General features: G+C 33.8%; 1 protein-coding gene across 1 annotated transcript in view; it reads right to left on the reverse strand.

Moving 5' to 3' along the window:
- Window positions 1–16,532, reverse strand: part of LOC142343944 (uncharacterized) — a 66,603-nt gene extending 50,071 nt beyond the window's left edge. Inside the window, exons 1-2 of the mRNA XM_075395351.1 lie at window positions 15,521–16,532; window positions 5,045–5,236 (exon numbers count right to left, since the gene is read on the reverse strand). Coding sequence (XP_075251466.1) covers window positions 5,045–5,236; window positions 15,521–16,465 — 1,137 coding nt within the window. The 5' untranslated portion in view covers window positions 16,466–16,532. The remainder of the gene's footprint in view (window positions 1–5,044; window positions 5,237–15,520) is intronic.
- Between the last annotated feature and the right edge of the window lie 2,670 nt (window positions 16,533–19,202).

A 19,202-nucleotide genomic window follows, 5' to 3' on the forward strand; every position in this document is an offset into this window, starting at 1 on the left:
TATCGTGTGGTTCTTCTCCGAACTTGTTGAGGGCGTGTGACGATCAGAGAAGACTGGAATTGGAGTACCTGCGTGTGCAAACAGTTGTTTGGAAAACAAAGCGGCAGTCGCAAAACTGATTTTGGAGTGTCAGTCGTCCTGGGGTGTGTGGCGTAAAGAAAAGAAAATGTCGAAGAATGAGACTGGAGATATACATCCATTCAAGCATCGGAGGGAGAGAAAAGAGTTGACAAAGTAGGTAAAGTTGAACTGTCTGATGTGAGAGTTAATAAGTGTAAGCTGACAGGGCCGCAGCTCTGACTATTGTGAGTAATTATCCCATACATTAAATTAGAAGCTCATAATTGAATCAATAATTCTGCTGTTTATAATGATGTGCATATGCTCTAAATGGTCCTTCTTATATATATCTTCTAGTAATTATTTATTTAAAAAATGTTGCTCTGGACGTTATCTAATCTTCATTTACTGGAGCTCTACTTAAATGGCTCACTAAACTGCTGAAAATTAACCTTGTGTAAAGTGTAATGTGTGCTAGTACACAGGGACCGACGGATTTTTTTTATTCAGGAAAATAGTAATAAACGAGGGAGGAGTGTAGAGATTATAATGGAGGGTTTTTGAGACTACTTGAAATTGAAGCGTTCATATTGAGTAATTATTAGTTTGCGGAGTTTAGGAGCTAATTTTGAGCATATTGATTGTGTAATCAAAAGGAACGAACTTGAGCGATGTATGTTGGAGCGGAATTTATCTCTATTCGTTATGTAAACAAAAGAGAAACCAGCTTCGCAAAGTGATCAACATGTCAGAAAATGTCAGAATGGAAGGCAGAGACTACAGAACTACAAGAACCAAATATGATAACAAAAACCAAAAAGGTGAATCGACGAGCTCGGGAAAAACAACGATATTTGTGAATGAATTCCCCCAGCTCCATAATTGCATACCCTAAAAGTAACTTTGGAGTGATAAACAGTATGCATTCCCTGTGGGCTGCTACAGGTTTGGGATTACTCTTTAGAGTTTTTATTAAGGATAAAATTGGTAAGTAAAATAGAAAAAATTACTGCTTAAAAAGGGTGAAAAATAAAAAAATATGTTTTGAAGTATTTGTCGGCCAATTATTTTGATTTTTTTCCAAGAAAAAGGTATTTGTTTGCCCGTAGCGACTAACCACAGGATTGGGAATAGAAAACAAAAAAAAGAAATAAAAGTTTCTGTCGCAAAATTTATTGTGTGTGAAAGCAATGAAAGTTTATGAAAAAAAAAGAAAAATCTACCAATTATTTCATTTTGCGCATAATCATTTGCTATTATTTTGTTTTTAATAATTGAAAACTAATACTTTTATGGTGTAATTCAGTAGGATTTTGGCACAAAAAGCACAAAAACCAAACGGATATTAAGCTCAAAAACCAAACGGTTTTGCTTCCAAAACAAATTTAAGCAGAACAGAAGCGTGGTTAAAGGGACATGCATGAAGAAAAGAAAAGCAAAAGAAAATGAATTGAAAAATGTTTATTTTTCCATTGCAACAGTTTTTTTTGGATCCAATCCCTCCTATCTTTTATTGGGAGAACTAGTTTGATTGATAATTCAGAAGCGATTTTTTATTTGCAAGAGGAAATTGGTAGAGATCTTGGGATTTAACGCAATTAGTTGTTGGAGTTCTTATATTCAAAATTTGTCAGTCAGGTCGGAAAATTGCTTGTTAGAGCACTTGTTATGACTCTATTGAAGCAAACAGATGAATACAAGCGCTGTTTAAAGGAATTTCTGATAGAAAGAAAGTCAATAGCTAGAAAATCAAGCTTCCATAATTTCACCACCCCCTCAAGTCCTGAAAACCTGCTTCTTCAAGTCCGGTTATCCTCAAGATTTAACTGGTGAATCGTTGGACAACTGCATGTGCATTGCAAAAACGAAAGAGCGTTCAAAGCAGTTTATTTTGCCAACTCAAAGCAGTTTATTTTGCTTAAAAAAACAAAAAAGAAGCGAAAACTGATTTTTTAATACTTTCATGGAAGAAGTAACACTTTTACCAGAGATAAAATATCTACTAAAAAACACATTCAAAAGTGAAGAACACAATTTAGTTATCGTTCAGTTTCATGGTATCATAGATTCTAAAACGAAATAGACAGAAAAATTTAGGTTTTGCCTGATTTTTTCTTCATTGTGATTAAAAGAAAATAGTTAAAAGTCTGTTAAAACCAAACATTGCTAGGTCCACAGGGGGAACTAAAGTATTCACAGGCCAAATCAGAGAAGCCTCAGTTACAGGAAAAGGATAAAAACAGATGGCATACGCCACTATAAGAAGTGTTGAACATGAAATACAGCTTTTGTTGGATCCCGAACTTATCAAAGCAAGTTGTCCACGATATCCCGGTCATCTTGAGCAAACATTTCTTCAAGACAAACTACAGCGTGTGACCATCATTCTACGCCCATGATTGCTCTTATATGTTTTGTTAAAATGTTCTAAACGGAACGACACGTTACATTTCGCTGATAAAAAACTGATAAAGTTTAGTACCCCCTGGCACAAGAGAAACGCTCAGAGAGAGGCTTACGAGGCTGAGTAACAGCAGTTCGTCAGTAAAATTTGAGAGAAAGAACGATCTAGTGGAGTGTTTGGCTTACAGTTTGAAGAAACCGTAGTTATTATGTGAGTTCTTTGTGAAACAACTTAGTTACCTAGTTGCAGTGAGTGAAACTGCAAAGTTATTCAAAATAGTTGGTTACGAAGATTTTATATTTCTGGCCAGTAACATGGCTACTGGGAGGCAGAACTTATTTTAGTTATTTGAATAAGGAAGTAATTGACAAATTTGTGAATACTTGCGGAGAGAGTGATTGAATTAGTTTGACTTATGTGGACCATTATATAGTTTTAATAGAAAAATTCCATCTGATTGTTGAATGTACTCCTTTATCTGTCTCTGGCTATACGATTACTTGTTGCTGGTCTTACTTAGATTGATTATTAATTCAGTTATCCAGAATGAAGTTTTCAAGCAGCCAGGAGAGCAAAACTTTTTGGGGACAACACAGTACAATCCCTACAACAAGAGAAGCCACCAAACAAATCGTCCGGAATTTTGATACAGTTTTGGGCGCTAGTCTGTCCCCAGCTAGAAGCCTTCTAATGTCAAAAATACAAAACTCTACAAGTGCTTAAAAAGCTTCAATAGAAAAAATTTAGCAGTTTGATTCCACAATACGTTGTCTGTAATCGAGTATTATAGGATAATGAGTCATATTTTAATTTTTTTTGACGAAGAAACCTTAGCTTTCAGCTGAAGTTTGAAACTTTTTAAACGAACACTTCTCAGTTTAAGTTAGAAAGCAGATACTTTTTGAAAAGAGATCAAACATTGCCTTAAAATTTAATCAGAAGGAAACCAACACCTAATAACAATGATTTCTTCTCGGTGAAAGGCACAGGAAGTCATTCCATATTCCCTACCTTGTTGGACATAATCATATTCCATGTATTTAAATATAAGCTTGCAACTGCTCTGAGGCGTACAAACAGACAAAAGATTTATAGGAATATCTGTAAGGCTTGTTCAGATTAAGTCTGAAATTTTTAAGACCAAATTGAAACTTCAGAAAAAACCGGATTTCATAGATAAAGACTTTAGCACACTTTTTTGATCATTAGAGGCTCTATATCATCAACCGCAGACTATTGAAGCCCCACTCTACGGGTGGTCTGATTTGGCGTCTGAAAGAGTTAAGAAAAATTACTCAAACTAGGGAGAAAAAGTTATCTACAATCTCAAAAAACGAAGAGGGAGCAGGATTCTAATTGATTTTTATAAGTCGTTTACGACCTTTGAGGATCTTATGAGGAAAATGAGAACAATTCTCTTTGCATTATATAAGAGAATTCCAAGATATATAATTCTATGGTAATTAAGAAAAAATGCCATAATAAATTTGCTTAAAAAATCATATCAGACATCGGTGTCAATTTTTTCTGCCTCAAACTGTGACAAATTGTATAATTGTTGGCTAAAAATACATAAAATCTAAGAAATTAGCAGCAACCTTCTTTCATAAATCACCAATTTAGCACGCAATTATGTTTACTCTCTCTATTTACTTCTATGACAAGATTTTCTTAAATCGCCCCACCCATAATCTTAATCCATTTCGAAAGAGCGTTACGTATTATCCAAAAAATTTCATTGACATTTTTGATGAAAAATCTATACTTTAACAGATAACAATTGTTATGAAACCTGTCTCTTGTATACGTGAAAGACGTAGCTATTCTCTACGATTTTGAATAATCAGTAAGCATAATTTGTTTTTTCAAAAGTTTAATTAGTTATTACCTGAGAGGCAATTCAGAGAGTTAATTGTTTCTGTGAGCTGTGATATGGGTATTTTGGAAACTTCTAATTGTCTTCCTAATCCACAATTAGTAGTATTCAGAGCTTATTGCAAGATAACCATTTGCCATTTGTCTTGCTAGAATCTTGCAAGATAACCATTCGTCTTGCAATAATCTTGCAAGATAACCATTCGTCTTGCAAGATCTTGCAAGATAACCAGTTGTATTGCAAGAATTTTGCAAGATAACCATTCGTCTTGCAAGATCTTGCAAGATAACCATTTTTTTTATCTTTCTGGCAAAATCTTGCAAGATAACCATCTGGTTTCGATAAGGGGAGACATTTTTGTAATTTCTTTAATTAGTACGTTTTCTTCCACCTGTGTCTAATTGACATATTGTTAACTACCGGAATTAGTAACACTTGACAAGAGTGATAGTGTGGACAAGTGTGAAGGGGTTGAAGACAAAAGTGACAGATTTTCTCAAACTTGAAGCAAAATTGAACGAATAACTCTCCTACTGTCACCATTACCCACATAGAATTAGAACACTTATCTTAAAACATGGTACTGTGAATAACAGTAATAATTTTGAATAAAATGCGAGCAAATGTAACCTTTCCAACGTACTGAGCATATTCGACCATAGTGTTTGTTAAATATATCTGATAAGGAAAAAGGTAGGTCATACCTGTGCAGCACATAAGTTGTAGTTTTTAAACAAGTGTTGGATTGATTCGATCTGAAACCCGCTTCCACTTCCACCTTTGTTGTTGTATGAACTTCCGCCGTCTCCACCGTCCGTTCCACCGTTTTCTCCACCTGCAGCTCCACCTCCACTTTGTCCGTCTCCGCCTGATTTTTCGTAGCCGCGACCTCCCCCCTAAAGGATTTATGAAAATTTTCAACCATTTCTATAAACATTTATATGAACAAAAAATTTATTCAAATTTCATTTTTCGGACAATGACCACGCAATGATTCAGCCCAATTTCTTCAGAAAAAGTTTATCTCTGTCTTTAACACATTCTGTTTATCTCTGTCTTTAAAACAATTTTTAGAGACACAATCAAGTCAACATTTTCCTTACATTTTCCTTTCCCCTTAATAATTTTGGGGGGAATCAAAATCTGGAATCAATTTGATCGCCGATGACACTCAAATTGATTCCAGATATTGCTTTCACTCAAAATATTATTAAAATTGAGAGGATGTCGTTGTTAGTTAATTTACAATGATATTGTAATTTTTTCTCACCAGTAGGTTTTCAGCTTTCAAAAATCCTTTAGTTCATCACAGTCCCACAAATGCCAATAGTTCTTGCTGCTGAGTACGCATGTTTTAAACCAGTTTATGACTGGTCAAGTCTAGTTAAAAAGAAAAAATCGACATAAATCAGTAAACAGATCAGCTGACTTGAAACGTTCAAAGTTTATGAGTGAGTCTAATATGTTTCAGTACGTATTGTCAAAACTGGTTTCAGTAGTTTGATAAAACATGAACCGACTCCACGAATTTTAGCTTTTAGGAGTATAAGTTCAATTGATAGCATATATTAATCAATTCTCGACGACAACAACAGCTGCATAAATTAGCAACAAAACAGCAAGTTAACCCCAATTATCATTACGAAATCTGCTTTGTCATTAGACTACGAGTCCATTAGAATTTTTCAGAACCACTACTGTTATATAAACAACTTATTTGCAAATGTATAGCATATGATCCTGGAACACCTCTTCCCTCCACTTAACATTTAGCTAAAGTTATACCGACCAATTCTCAACCTCCCTCAGCTAGAACGCCACCATCTCCTTAGCTCTTAATGAAATCCATTATTTTAATCTCGTAAAAAATACAAGGTTAAATTTGTTTTTTGTGTGCTTCTTCAGTTTTTAAAAATTCGCATGTTCGATTAGGTTTAATGGCAAAATATTTAAATTTTTGAGACAGGACGAATCTTTAATTCGTGCTAAGAGTTTTTTGAAAGCACTTAATAGTCAAAGATTTTGAGTTGCAATGAAGCTGTGTTCTTTTTTGTTGATTGTTCTCCCTTTTTATATTTTCATGTGGTCATGGAGAGATTTAAATAGGGCAGTAATTCAAATTACGCTATTGAAGTGGTAGAAGCAGTTTTTGCTTCTACCAGTAAAATCCTTTAGCAAAAATCCTTTAGTTCATCACAGTCCCACGAATGCCACTAGTTCTTGCTGCTGAGTACTCATGTTTTAAACCAGTTTATGACTGGTCAAGTCTAGTTAAAAAGAAAAAATCGACATATATCAGTAAACAGATCACCTGACTTGAAACGTTCTAAGTTCATGAGCGATTCTAATATGTTTCGGTACGTATTGTCAAAACTGGCTTAAATGGTATGATAAAACATGGACCGACTCCAAGAATTTTAGCTTTTAGGTGTATAAGTTCAATTGATAGCATATATTAATCAATTCTTGACGATAACAACAGCTGCATAAATTAGCAACAAAACAGCAAGTTAACCCCAATTATCATTACGAAATCTGCTTTGTCATTAGACTACGAGTCCATTAGAATTTTTCAGAACCACTACTGTTATATAAACAACTTATTTGCAAATGTATAGCATATGATCCTGAAACACCTCTTCCCTCCACTTAACATTTAAGTACCTTTATACCGACCAATTCACAACCTCCATCAGCTAGAACATCGCCATCTCCCTAGCTCCTTATGAAATCCATTATTTTAGTCTCGTAAAAATTTCAAAGTTATATTTGTTTTTTGTGCTTATTTAGTTTTTAAAAGTTCAGATATTCGATTAGGTTTAATGGCAAAATATTATAATTTTTCAGACAGGACGAATCTTTAATTCGTGCTCAGAAATTTTCAAAAAATTTTAATAGTCAAAGAGTTTGAGTTGCAATGAAGCTGTGTTTTTTTTGTTGACTGTTCTCCCTTTTTATGCTTTCCTGTGGTCATGGAGAGGTTTAAATAGGGCAGTATTTCAAATTTCGCTGTTGCAGTGGTAGAAGCAGTTTTTGAGTGGTTTATGTTTTTGAACAATTAAATTGAAATTATAACCCAGGGGTTAAATATTATCTTTTTAAAATTATATAAACAAAATCAGTACAACGTTAAAAATCAAAATTAGTGGTTCCGTTTTTTAAAGGTAAAAATAACTTTTGAAGCCACCAACGTTCCATTCCAACGGTACAAGTTTGAATTGTTGGAGCAGATGCTGTTTTAACATGCGTTTAAACTTTGATTTTGATCTGATAGTCCGGACATCACGCGGAATTTTATTCCACTTTTGGATGCTTCTTTTTTGTATTGATTGACTGCTCGACCTTAAGAGAGTTAGCTGTTCAGTTCTGTTGTTTTTTTTCATACTAAGACATTACCACTTAGACAAAAACTCTCAGTGCCGTGTGTTTTCAATAATTAAATATCATTCCTAAGTTATGAAACACTCATCTGGCTTATAAAAAGTTCTGGAGACAAAATGTCAGATTTTACTAAGATATCTGTAGATCTCTCAAACTTTTTTCTCATATAGCAAACTTTAATACCCCAATTGATTTGTCGATTAATTCGCTGTATTGCGGAGAAATTTAAGTTCTGAAAAAAAGAGCACTGAATGTTAAATGAGAAAGGACTAGGGATTTGAATAGCATCAATCGTGCTTCCAGAGTTAACTGATAACGTAAAAGGTATATGGATCTAATCGCTGTGGCCATATTTGATAGGACTTTGTTGAGTTGTACATGAAAATTTAGTTTAGAATCAATTATTATACCCAAGTATCTGCAGTGACTTTGTGGTTTAATTTATTGTCCCCGAAAAACTATTGGATCAAAATTTTCATGTTCCTTCGAGACGCAAAGAAGTTCAGTTTTACCGGTATTCATGGTTAATTTGTATTGCTTTAGATAATTATCTGTTTTCTCCAGTATTTCAGAAACACATTTTTCCAGTGCGCTGACATTGCTTCTGCTAAAATGGAAACTTGTGTCATCAGCAAATTGAATTATGTCGAAGTTTCCTTGTACCTTTTCTCAAAATCATTAATATAGAGAAGAATAACTAGTGGCCCTAAAACCGTTCCCTGTGGAACACCATGATTTGTTTCCAACCATTCTGAGTAAACATCATTTATCTTAACACACTGCTGTCTGTTTTTGAGAAATGAAGCAAATAATTCACCTGCACTCTCTGAAAAACCGTAAGCTTCAATTTTTTTGAGAAAAATTTCGTGCGATATTGAAATAAATGCTTTAGCTAGATCAATAAAAACAGCAACTGAAATTTTTAAGTTATCATAGTTTTCTTGTAATGCTTCGATTAAGTGTAAAACAGCATCTGTAGAAGACTTATGTTTTTGAAATCCAAACTGTGTACCGTTCAAAATTTTTTCTTTCGATAACCTGATTGAGAAGTATACGCTCAAAGAATTTTGCAAACATTGGAGTAATTGAAATAGGCCTATAGTTTAGTTATTGAAGTTTTGATAAATTGCCTTTTTGTGGCATACAAGTTTTGTTAGATTTTGGGAGAGGGATTGGAGTTTTTTTCTTCTAGCGGCCAATTAATTTCCCTTTTACGTTTTTCTATCTTGATTTTTTCAATAATGGCAACAAGCAATCCATATATTTGCTGATTTGACGTTTTCGGCTTCGGGTCTTTTTGTTTTCTAAGATTATTTTTTATTACTTTTCTAATGAAATCAGATTAAATTCATTCAAAGATCCAGTTTGTAGCTATAGTTTTTTCGTAAATGGGAGCTAACGTTTTTGAAACAATTTTTTTAAGGTTGAGATTGAATTTGAAATGGTAATACATTGTTGATTTCTCGAATGTTCTTAAGAAACTCATTAAAAATTGAGTCGATTGTTAAGTAGATCTTGTTGTGTATTTCGTTTCTAGAGGAAAAACTAGAGCTCAAAATTCTCAATCTATTTCACATTCCCTGATTCTTTTACTGCCTTACGTGTATCTTTTGTGAGTTTTCTATGGTTTTTTTTATTAAAAAGAAATTTCAAAAGCTGTGATAACATTTTTATACCAAGCATATTATTGATCTGCTCGCGGTTTTTACGTTAAAAAGTGAAATTTTGATTTGCATCGGCCCGAAGTGAAGTTTATGATCATTCTTCAATTTTTCGTCCTCGCTGAAGCAAGGTTGCTAACAACTTGAATTCTGATTTTTTTCCTTCAGAGCTTTGAACTCTTTTTCAAATTTTTAGACTTTAATGGTAGCTTAGTCTCTAATTTACAGTAATTAGTACATACTCGTAAAGAAAGTATCAAAAGGTCAATTATAGAAGATTTGAACCCATTGCACTACACTCCACTTTAATCCACTCGCCCACTTATCTACCAATCTACTAACCAAACCTCCACCTCCCGAATTTGATTTTCGTCAGACCAACCATTCATCGACTACGACGCCAATTTCTCCATGGACTTTTATGATATCCACCATTTTAAGCAAATTTAAACCAGGATTTGTTTTATTTACTTTTAGTTTTTCAAAGTTGACATTTTGGATTTAGTTTTTGCAAATTCAATTATTTCAGATAGGACGAATATTTGTTTCAATTTTGGAGTATTCCGAATGGATTTTAATTTTTGAATATTTTGATTTGCAATGCAGCGCTCTCCTTTCTTGAGGACTTTTTTCAATTTTTTCATACTTTGTGTTGTTGAGGAGTGTTAAAAATGAATTCCATTTTACTATTTTTTACCTTTATATATTATATAAGTTGGCAGAAATTGACTTAGGTTTCTTTGTATTTGCCTTTTTGGAAAACTGAATACTACTTGTTTCAAAAAGATCAGAGTCCTTTGGATTTTTTCTTATTTGTTCTCATTTCTGCTTTCTTAATTCTTTGTTTCATCAATTACTGGTCTTGTTGGCCCTCCAATGATGCATAGACAAAATTGATTTTAGCTTTGGATTGTTTTCTAAAGTTTTAAATAACTTTGATGCTACTTATTTGCAGAAAATTTTCATCAAAATTTTGAGTTTTGACCTTTTTAATTTAAATTTGTTTGTCCTACCAATACCAGGCGTTAAAGTTTTTTTCACCGCATTCACCACATTCACCGCATATTTTACAAAATTTTCCACGTTCACCGCTTATCTGATATTGCGCTGAATGACGGTGACACTTCGACCCGGGAACCATTTCCTTTAATCTTTATACAAACAAACAATTTATTCAAATTATCTTTTTCGGACAGTGATTACGTAATGCTTTAACCCAATTTCTTCAGAAAAAAATTATCTCTGTCTTTAAAACAATTTTTAGAGACATTTGTCTTTAAAAACTGACGCGCCACAATTAAGTCAACATTAACCTTATGTTTTATTTTTCCCTTAATTGTTTTTTGAGGGGAATGAATATCTGGGATCAATTTGAGCCCCGATGACACTCAAAGTGGTTCCAGATATTGCTTTCACTCAAAAAATTATAATAAAACGAGAGGATGCAATTGTTAGTTAATGTACCGTGGCATTGTAATTTTTTTCAGCTTTCAAAAATCTTTTAGTTCATCACAGTCCAACGAATGCCAATAGTTCTTGCTGCTGATTACGCATGTTATAAACCAATTTACGACTGGTCAAGTCTAGTTTAAAAAAATCGACATAAATCAGTAAACTGATCAGCTGAATCGAAACGTTCAAAGTATAAAAGTGAGTCTAATTTGTTTCAGTACTTTTTATCAAATTTGGCTTAAATAGAATGATAAAACATGGACCGACTCCAAGAACTTTAGCTTTTGGGAGGATAAGTTCAATTTAAAGCATATATTAATCAATTCCCGACGATAACAACAGCTGCATAAATTAGAGACGAAACAGCAAGTTAACCCCAATTATCATTACGAAATCTGCTTTGTCATTAGACTACGAGTCCATTACAATCTTTCAGCACTACTATTGTTACATAAAGAACTTACTTGCAAATGTATAGCGTATGATCCTGAAAGTCATCGCACCTCTTCCCTCCACTTACCATTTAAGTACATTTCTATTGACCGATTCTCAACCTCCCTCAGCTAGAATACCACCATCTCCCTACCTCTTCATGAAATCCATTTTTTTAATCTCATAAAAAATTCAAGGTTAGATTTGTTTTTGGTACTCTTTAGTTTCTCAAATTTCAAATGTTTGATGAGGTTCAATGGTAAAACATTTAAATTTTTGAGACGAGACGAATCTTTAATTCGTGGTCAGAGTTTTCCGAAACGAATTTAATAGTCAAAGATTTTGAGTTGCACGAAGCTGCGTTTTTTTGGTGACTGTCCTCATTTTTCATGCCTTCTTGTGGTCATGGAGAGGTTTAAATAGAGCAGGAATTCAAATTTCGCTGTTCACGTGGTAGAGGCAAATTTTGGGTGGTTTAACGAAATTTTGAGAAATTGCTTTTTGTGGCATGCAAATTTTGTTAATTTTTCGGAGAGGGGTTGTAGTTTTTTTTTCTAGAGTGGCCAATTAATTTCCCTTTTACGTTTTTCTATCTTGATTTTTTCAGTAATGTCAACAAGTGATCCATGTTTTTGCTGATTTGGTGTTTTTGGCCTCTGGTCTTTTTAATTTCTATGATTATTTTGTATTACATTTCTAATGAAATTAGATTAAATGCGTTCAGTGATCCAGTTTGTAGCTATAACGTTTTCGTAAATGTGAGCTAACGTTTTTAAAACAATTTTTTTAAAAGTTGAGAATGAAATTTAAATTCTAAAAAAATGTTGATTTCTCTAATGTTCTTAAGAAACTCATTAAAAAATGAATCGATTATTGAATAGATCTTGATATGTTTTTCATTTCTAGAGAAAAAACCTGGTTTCAAAGTTTTCAAAGTATTTTAAATTTCCTGAATTTTTCATTGTCTTATGTGTAAGTTTTGTGAGGTTTCTATGTGTTTTTTTTATTAAAAAGAATTTTTAAAGGTTGTGATAACAATTTTTTACTAATTTTTATTGATCTCCTCGTGGTTTTTACGTTAAAAAGTGAGATTTTGATTTGTATCGGTTTTTACGACCCGAAGTGAAGCTTACGACCATTCTTCAATCTTTCGTCCTCGCTGAAGCAAGGTTGCTCACAATTTGAAATCTGAATTTTTTCGATTAGAGATCGTTAAACTTTGTTTCAAAATTTTAGACTTTAATGGCAACTGAGTTTTTACAGTAATTAATACATACTTGCAAAAAACAATTATCAAAAGATCAATTTTAGAAGATGTGAGCCCATTGCACTACACTCCACGATTGCACTACACTCCCCATTGCACTACACTCAATTCTGGAGTATTCCGAATAGATTTTAGTTTTTGAATATTTTGAGTTGCATTGGAGCGCTCTCCTTTTTTTAGGCCTTTTTTCAATTTTTCTAACTTTTTGTTATCAAGGAGTAGTTAAAATTGAACTGTATTTTACTATTTTTCATCTTGATTTCTTATAGAAGTTGGCAAAAAATGACTCAGCTTTCTTTGGATCTGCGGTTTTGGAAAGCAATACTAATTATATTTAAAATATCACAGTTGTTTTTATTTTTTTTTACTTGTTGTCTTTTTTGATTTCCTAACTTTGTATCATTAATTACTGGTCTTGTTGACACTCTAACAATGCATAGACAAAATTGATTTTATTTTTTGATTGTGTTTTAAAGTTTTAAATAACTTTGATGCTACTTGTTTGCAGAAAGTTTTCATCAATTTTTGAAATTTCTCCTTTTAAATTTAAATTTGCTTGTCTGCCCAATAATTCGTACTCTTGCAAGGTATCATAGTTTCTCTGATTTAACTAAACTTTCTTTAATTCTTTGTGTTATCTTGTTGCTGAGTATCAAAAGGTAACGATGCTTTTGTTTTAAAAATGAGCAGTTTTCTTTTTCTGTTACGGCATGTTAATAAATTTGGACGTTGATCTCCTAAATTTTGATTTTCTACAGTTGCTTTTCTACTGTAGTGATATTGAATATATAAACTGGTCCAGTTTGCAGCTGTTGGATTTTTTACACTTGAAATATTAATTTCAAACATTATAATGATTTTTTCATACTGTATGCACTTCTCGTCTCTTTCGTTAAAGCTGCAGATCTCTAAAGCATTGGTTGTTATCTTCTGGCATTCTGTCAGCTGTTTTCTCGTTACAATTTGGAGATCATTACAAGGGTGAAACCAAGCATCCCCCGCCTAAAAACTACATGCTGTAGCTTTTTTTGCTAACAGGCTGATATAAACCAAATTAGGCATACAAAGATACACTGAAATGACGTACCTTTACTCTTGAACTCAAATTTATCAATTAAAATAATTATATGCCAGTGAATCTTTTTTCGTACTGTCAGTACCAGTGGTTGTGAGATTGATGATTTGATCCATTTACGTGAAATATTTGCATAACAACTGCACGATAATAAAGAAAAAATGTTTTGTTTTCCAGAAACAACTGATAATCAATCCAACTGTTGCTTCCACCAGAAAAAACCCGAATTGGCTTCGTTGACAGTTTCATATGTTTATTATTAACTACAACAGAAGAACTTTCACTCTAAAGTATTGTTGACAAGAAACTCATTGTTAAATGGTTGATGTTTGAATTTACTGCAGCAAAAATAGAGAAATACAGCCCTGAGTCTCAGAGCATTTCAGCGCTGCATCAACACATTTCAAGAGTAAAAACTTAATTCAGTTCTGAAACATTATATCTCCAGAATATTTTAGGTTTCTCTCTGTGCAGATTTTGTTCATTATATTGAGGTAATAAGGTGCGCCCAGGCTAAATTTATCTTTTATACAATTATTTATACAAAAGCTAGTTTGTTGGCAAATATAACAAAGCCCAATTAGCTTAGTGGCTAGTACTTGCAACGCACATTAAATGTTACAAGTACCCAGGCGGAAGTTCGAGTCGCATATAAAGCAATCCTTTTTGGCGGGAAATTCGCTGAACATATTTTTCTTCATGCAACAAACTCTAATAAAAAATAAAGACTGGTCAGCATAAATTGTGACATGAACAGAGTACTGGTCATCCTAAAAAACAAGATGCTCTGCATTTGCTCTGCCACCAACCTCCGGGAGGGTAAATAGTTGCATTATTTGCTGTGCCAGAAACATAGATTTACATTGTATGCATAAATTTTGGTTAACCTATAAGCGTCCTCTATCTTTCTTTCTTTATTTTCAAATTGTTATTATTTTAATATTATATCTCTGCTATTTTCTTTCTGTTTCGTGAGCAAGGAAAGTTTTGTTATTTTTTTATCAGCATAAAGACAAATTGAGAAAAATTGCTGTTAATGATTACACATTGAAAACGAGCCACTACAATCCTTCTGGAAACCAGAGGACAATGAAATCAGTTTACAGCTTTTTTTCAACAATCCTACGAAGATGGATTCGCGTTTGAAAACTTTATATGGATAAAAATAAAGGTGGGGTTTTTATTATTTGGCGAGCTGGAAAATATGCAAACGCAAATTAACAATTCTCCTTGTTGTTCTTCATGTCCATCAGTCTGCTAGAAACATTAGAATACTTACATGTTAATATTTTAATTATAAATCAATTAGCATGATGTCTATGCGAGATTTATATACAAGATATAGCATTATGCATGTCAGGTTTTCGGTGTGGTTTGAGTCTTATTTCCCCATTTCCAGGGATTCACTAGCTTAAACTTGCTTTCGTCTATTTTTGTAGAAAACGTAACCAAAAATTTCAAAATATAAAAGCAAATAAAATTGGTTGTAGATCTAGAAGAACTCATTAGCTAAGTTTTCTTCAGGCGCATCCAGCTTGATCCGGGAGTATTTTTTGCGGCGAATATTTTTAAAAAGTCTACAATTTTGGTTTTCAAATTATCCAAGTGTTGAAATTGTATAACAGAATTGTTGAATTAATGTTGAATGAAAATGTTGAATTAAGAAATGTTGAGAAAATGTTGAATTAAGAAATGTGAACACTTTCCGAAATGCGGTTTCGGAAAAAAACCCACGAAAAAAAAACCACTTAATTTTCCAGCCCGAAATGCAGTAAATTTTTGTCCTGTCTAATTTCTGTGTCTGTCCGACCATACCTCTACTCGGGATGTTCATGCTTAATCGTGATGGTGTTGAAGTTTGAGAAGAAACAAATACGAAGTCTGTCTGCTAACCGTCTTTTGAAGTTCTTACCTCTGCATATAAAATTATTTTGCCACTACCGCCAGTCCCATCCGTGGAACGGTCTTCGTTGTAACATAGAACGCTTGGCTCTCCAGTCATATTTATTTTGGAAGGACTGCCACCGCTACCAGCAAACATAGCAAATTCGCAACTATACGGAATGGTTATGGTTGCATGCGCAATATACCCGCTACCTCCTCCACCATATAGGTATACAGATGATGACGAGAAACCCGAGTTGTACATTCGTCCACCCGATCCTCCGCCTCCTACTACTAAAACATTTGCCTCCACAGCACAACCCATTGTCTCAACTCTAGTTTCAAAATCAACTTTATCGGAGAACGCATGATTTCTGGCTGGAAATCCAGGTCTGGTTATCACAGCTTCGTTCGCCTTGCATTGTCTTGAAAACTTGCATATCTTCGGTCCTGTTCTGCACCCCTCGCAATCGATCGGTTTCGAAGAATCAGACAGTAAAACGCAAGTATTTGGCATGAGATCGTTATCTTGGAAATAAATTGTGTAATACTCGCAGTTGTCCAGTTTCATACATTCGTTTCGGCATTCAGTTTCGTTCAAGCTCTCAAACAACCTAATGAAATTGCTGCCATTTGCGTGGTATGAAATATTTTTGATGCTGCAATGATTGCATTCGTACCCGCTCAGGCATGACTTGCAATGCACCATTTCCCTGTCTTTGCAGTGTTCTTTGAACAAAAGGCACATGTTCTCAAACGGAGCGCCGCCGTTACCATAAAAGGTAAACGAAGTGCAGCTTGTTTCATTGTTGCAGAGCTCTAGACATTTTTCCCAACTATCCAAGGGCTTCGGGGGAAAAAGAAAAAGTGATTCGGTCAGAGGACATGTATAATTTGAAAAGATACAGTCCGGAAAACAAGAAATGCTGCTCAATAAAGCAACGTTTATTGTAAATACTTCAAGAAATTTCATCGCTGAACCTTTTGTGTTTGAGAGCAACTGAAACGGAAGAGAAATGTGGGCTGTTTATATTAAACAGTATGCAAACATTTTGTTCAAACTGAAACTCGTTTCTCGAAATGAAAATATGCTAGTCAATTTAAGGTGAGCTGATTGGATTCTAAATCACATTTGATAAAAGCATCAATTTATTACATCCTTTTCATTTGAGTTTTCTATTCTAATGTCTTACATCCTTTTCATTTGAGTTTTCTATTGTATTTCTAAGAAAGTTGGCAATGATGCAAGCAATGAATGCACAGTATTGGAGAATCTGATTGACGCGAAAATTTATACATATTTACAAGACATGCAAGATCTTGATTTTGCTTATAAACAGTCAGAATGTTGTAGCCAGGATTTGTTCAACTGGTTTTTCACAATCAATGGTGATTTAGTCAATAAATATGGGTATAAAGTACGTCACTTTTTGAAAGATATCTTGCTTGATCGTACATATCTTGGCGTTTTCTTTCCAATGACCTTTCACCCCCAAATAACGAATGCAATGTGTATTACCGTGGCCTACAATAATTACAGTACCCGCCAAAACCTATTCTTAGCCGGGGATAACAAAAACCATCTTATATGTATTTTATGTGAACGATAGTAATTTTCCCTTTTCCCAGACTGAAACATAAATTCATGTGCCTCTCCAATAAATAATGACTTTCAGTGGGGCACAAAGTAAATAATTTATTAGGAAAAAATAACAGGGTTCTACAAAACCCAGGTCGAAGAAAAAGCGCATTTTATTTGATCCTAATGTTGGATTTTTTAGTGAAATACGAAATGTCATATTTCTGTATTATGTGTAAAAAAACTATCTTGTCGATAAATAATAGCGTAAAAACTGTAACAAAATTTCGAAAACTTTTTATGTTCTTATTGTTTAGCATTAATCAGATCAAAACAAATAAGTTTCAACCCTACTCGGGAACAAAAGTTAATATTGCAAGATCTTGCGAGAAACTCGTAAAGAAATTAATCTTGCAAGATCTTGCAGGAAAAAGTTTATCTTGCAAGATCTTGCAAGAACCTTGCAAGATTAACTTTTTTTGTTTTAAAAAAAGTTCCCAGTAAAAAAATTAACTGCAAGAGAACACATCGTTGGTACACTTTTCAATCAGAAAACGCAATTTTTTTTAACTTCTGTTTTGATGAATTACGATGAATTTTTGGCATATCCAGAGTTTTTTTGCGCTACTGAATGCAAGATTCTGACGACTTTTATATTTTTTTCAGTTTTGGTTTATTAAATTGCGTTTTGTGCGAAATAAACAACTTAATAAGGGCGGCTGTCCTTTTGTGCTGTTCCCCCTCCTTTGTTCCTCTGGGTTGGGTTTCTAGGGGCACACTTAGGGTCCGATGTTTCTTTCTTGTCGGCTCCCGTGCTAGGCTTGTTCTGCTTGCGCCACTTTTAGGAATTATATATTTTTCTCTTTTTTCGCTCACTGCCCCCTAGGTGTTTGGAGCAAGCATTAGAGTTGCTCTGCTTTAGCTTCTTGGGGTTGTTTGGGAGGGGGTATCTATACACGTTTGTGCATGGAAGTGTTTCCGCTGTTCAGTGCTTTTCAGTTTTTTCTGTTCAGGAATAGATGACACTCCTAGGACAACTTCCGAGGACGACGATACGACACTCGAAGACGACGATACTACAAACGAGGGTGACGATACAACACCCGAAGACCGATCAGGAATAGAGAAATTTGAAGAAAAAGAAAAAGAAGAAAGCAAGAAATAGCGCGAAGGACCTTCATTCATGTGATAGACTGATAATTCGATGTCTTTGTTTCTTTTTGTGATGCTTTTTGTTCCGACCCCCTTTTGGGGGGGAGGAACTTTATACTCAAGTGGGTTTTTTTTGTTCAGACAATCTGTTCATGCAAGGGTTTTAAGACCTAAGATAGTAGGGCTGCTGAACTGTTTGATTTGACTTTTTGGCTAATTTCTTTTTCTAAATTTATACAAGGTGGCTCGGTAATGTGCGCTCGCATATAATGTTCCGACCTCGTTCATCCACATTTTTGTGACCTTTTGTCTACCAAATGAAGAGATAGATGTTTGATTTAAAACGGTTGATACAAACTAAAAAACTAAATGAATTAATTAATACCGAGGAGCATTATAGCGCCCATGAGATCTGCCATTAAAAAAACTACAAGAGACAACAAACGACAAAACAAACAAAAACAAACAGCATTAATAGTTCCGACCCCTCTTGAGGGGGGAGATGAACTATATACTCAATTGGGTTTTTTTGTTCAGACAATTTTGGCCGATCGATATATTCATCGTAGAGAAATGTGAGTGGTATCATTATAAAGTTCGTCCAGCCTAGAATTCAAATTTTAAAACGTTTTTTGAATTCTGTGTTTTTCGAGCAGTTATCGAGGTTTAAAATTTTGGGTGAGCATGTGTTTTTTGCATGATTTTGTTCACTTTTTACGTAATTTTCGTTCAAATAAAGAATTTTCCATAAAAATAATATTTCAAAATTACAATTCACGCTACAAAATGAAACAATTTTGTGTTACTAATAGACCGATAATAAGGCTAGTTCTGGTCTCATGAGGAAGCTCACTATAAAAAAATGTCGAATTCATATTGAGAGCTGTTTTTTATGAAAATTTTTCCTGATTATTATTGTTTTTATAGTCTTTTAGAGAACAGTCACTTTTCATATCGAGGTTCCGTTAATGACAAATGT

This window comes from Convolutriloba macropyga, chromosome 8 (assembly GCF_964194025.1).
Source record: "Convolutriloba macropyga chromosome 8, txConMacr16.3, whole genome shotgun sequence".
NCBI classification, from domain to species: Eukaryota; Metazoa; Xenacoelomorpha; order Acoela; family Convolutidae; genus Convolutriloba; species Convolutriloba macropyga.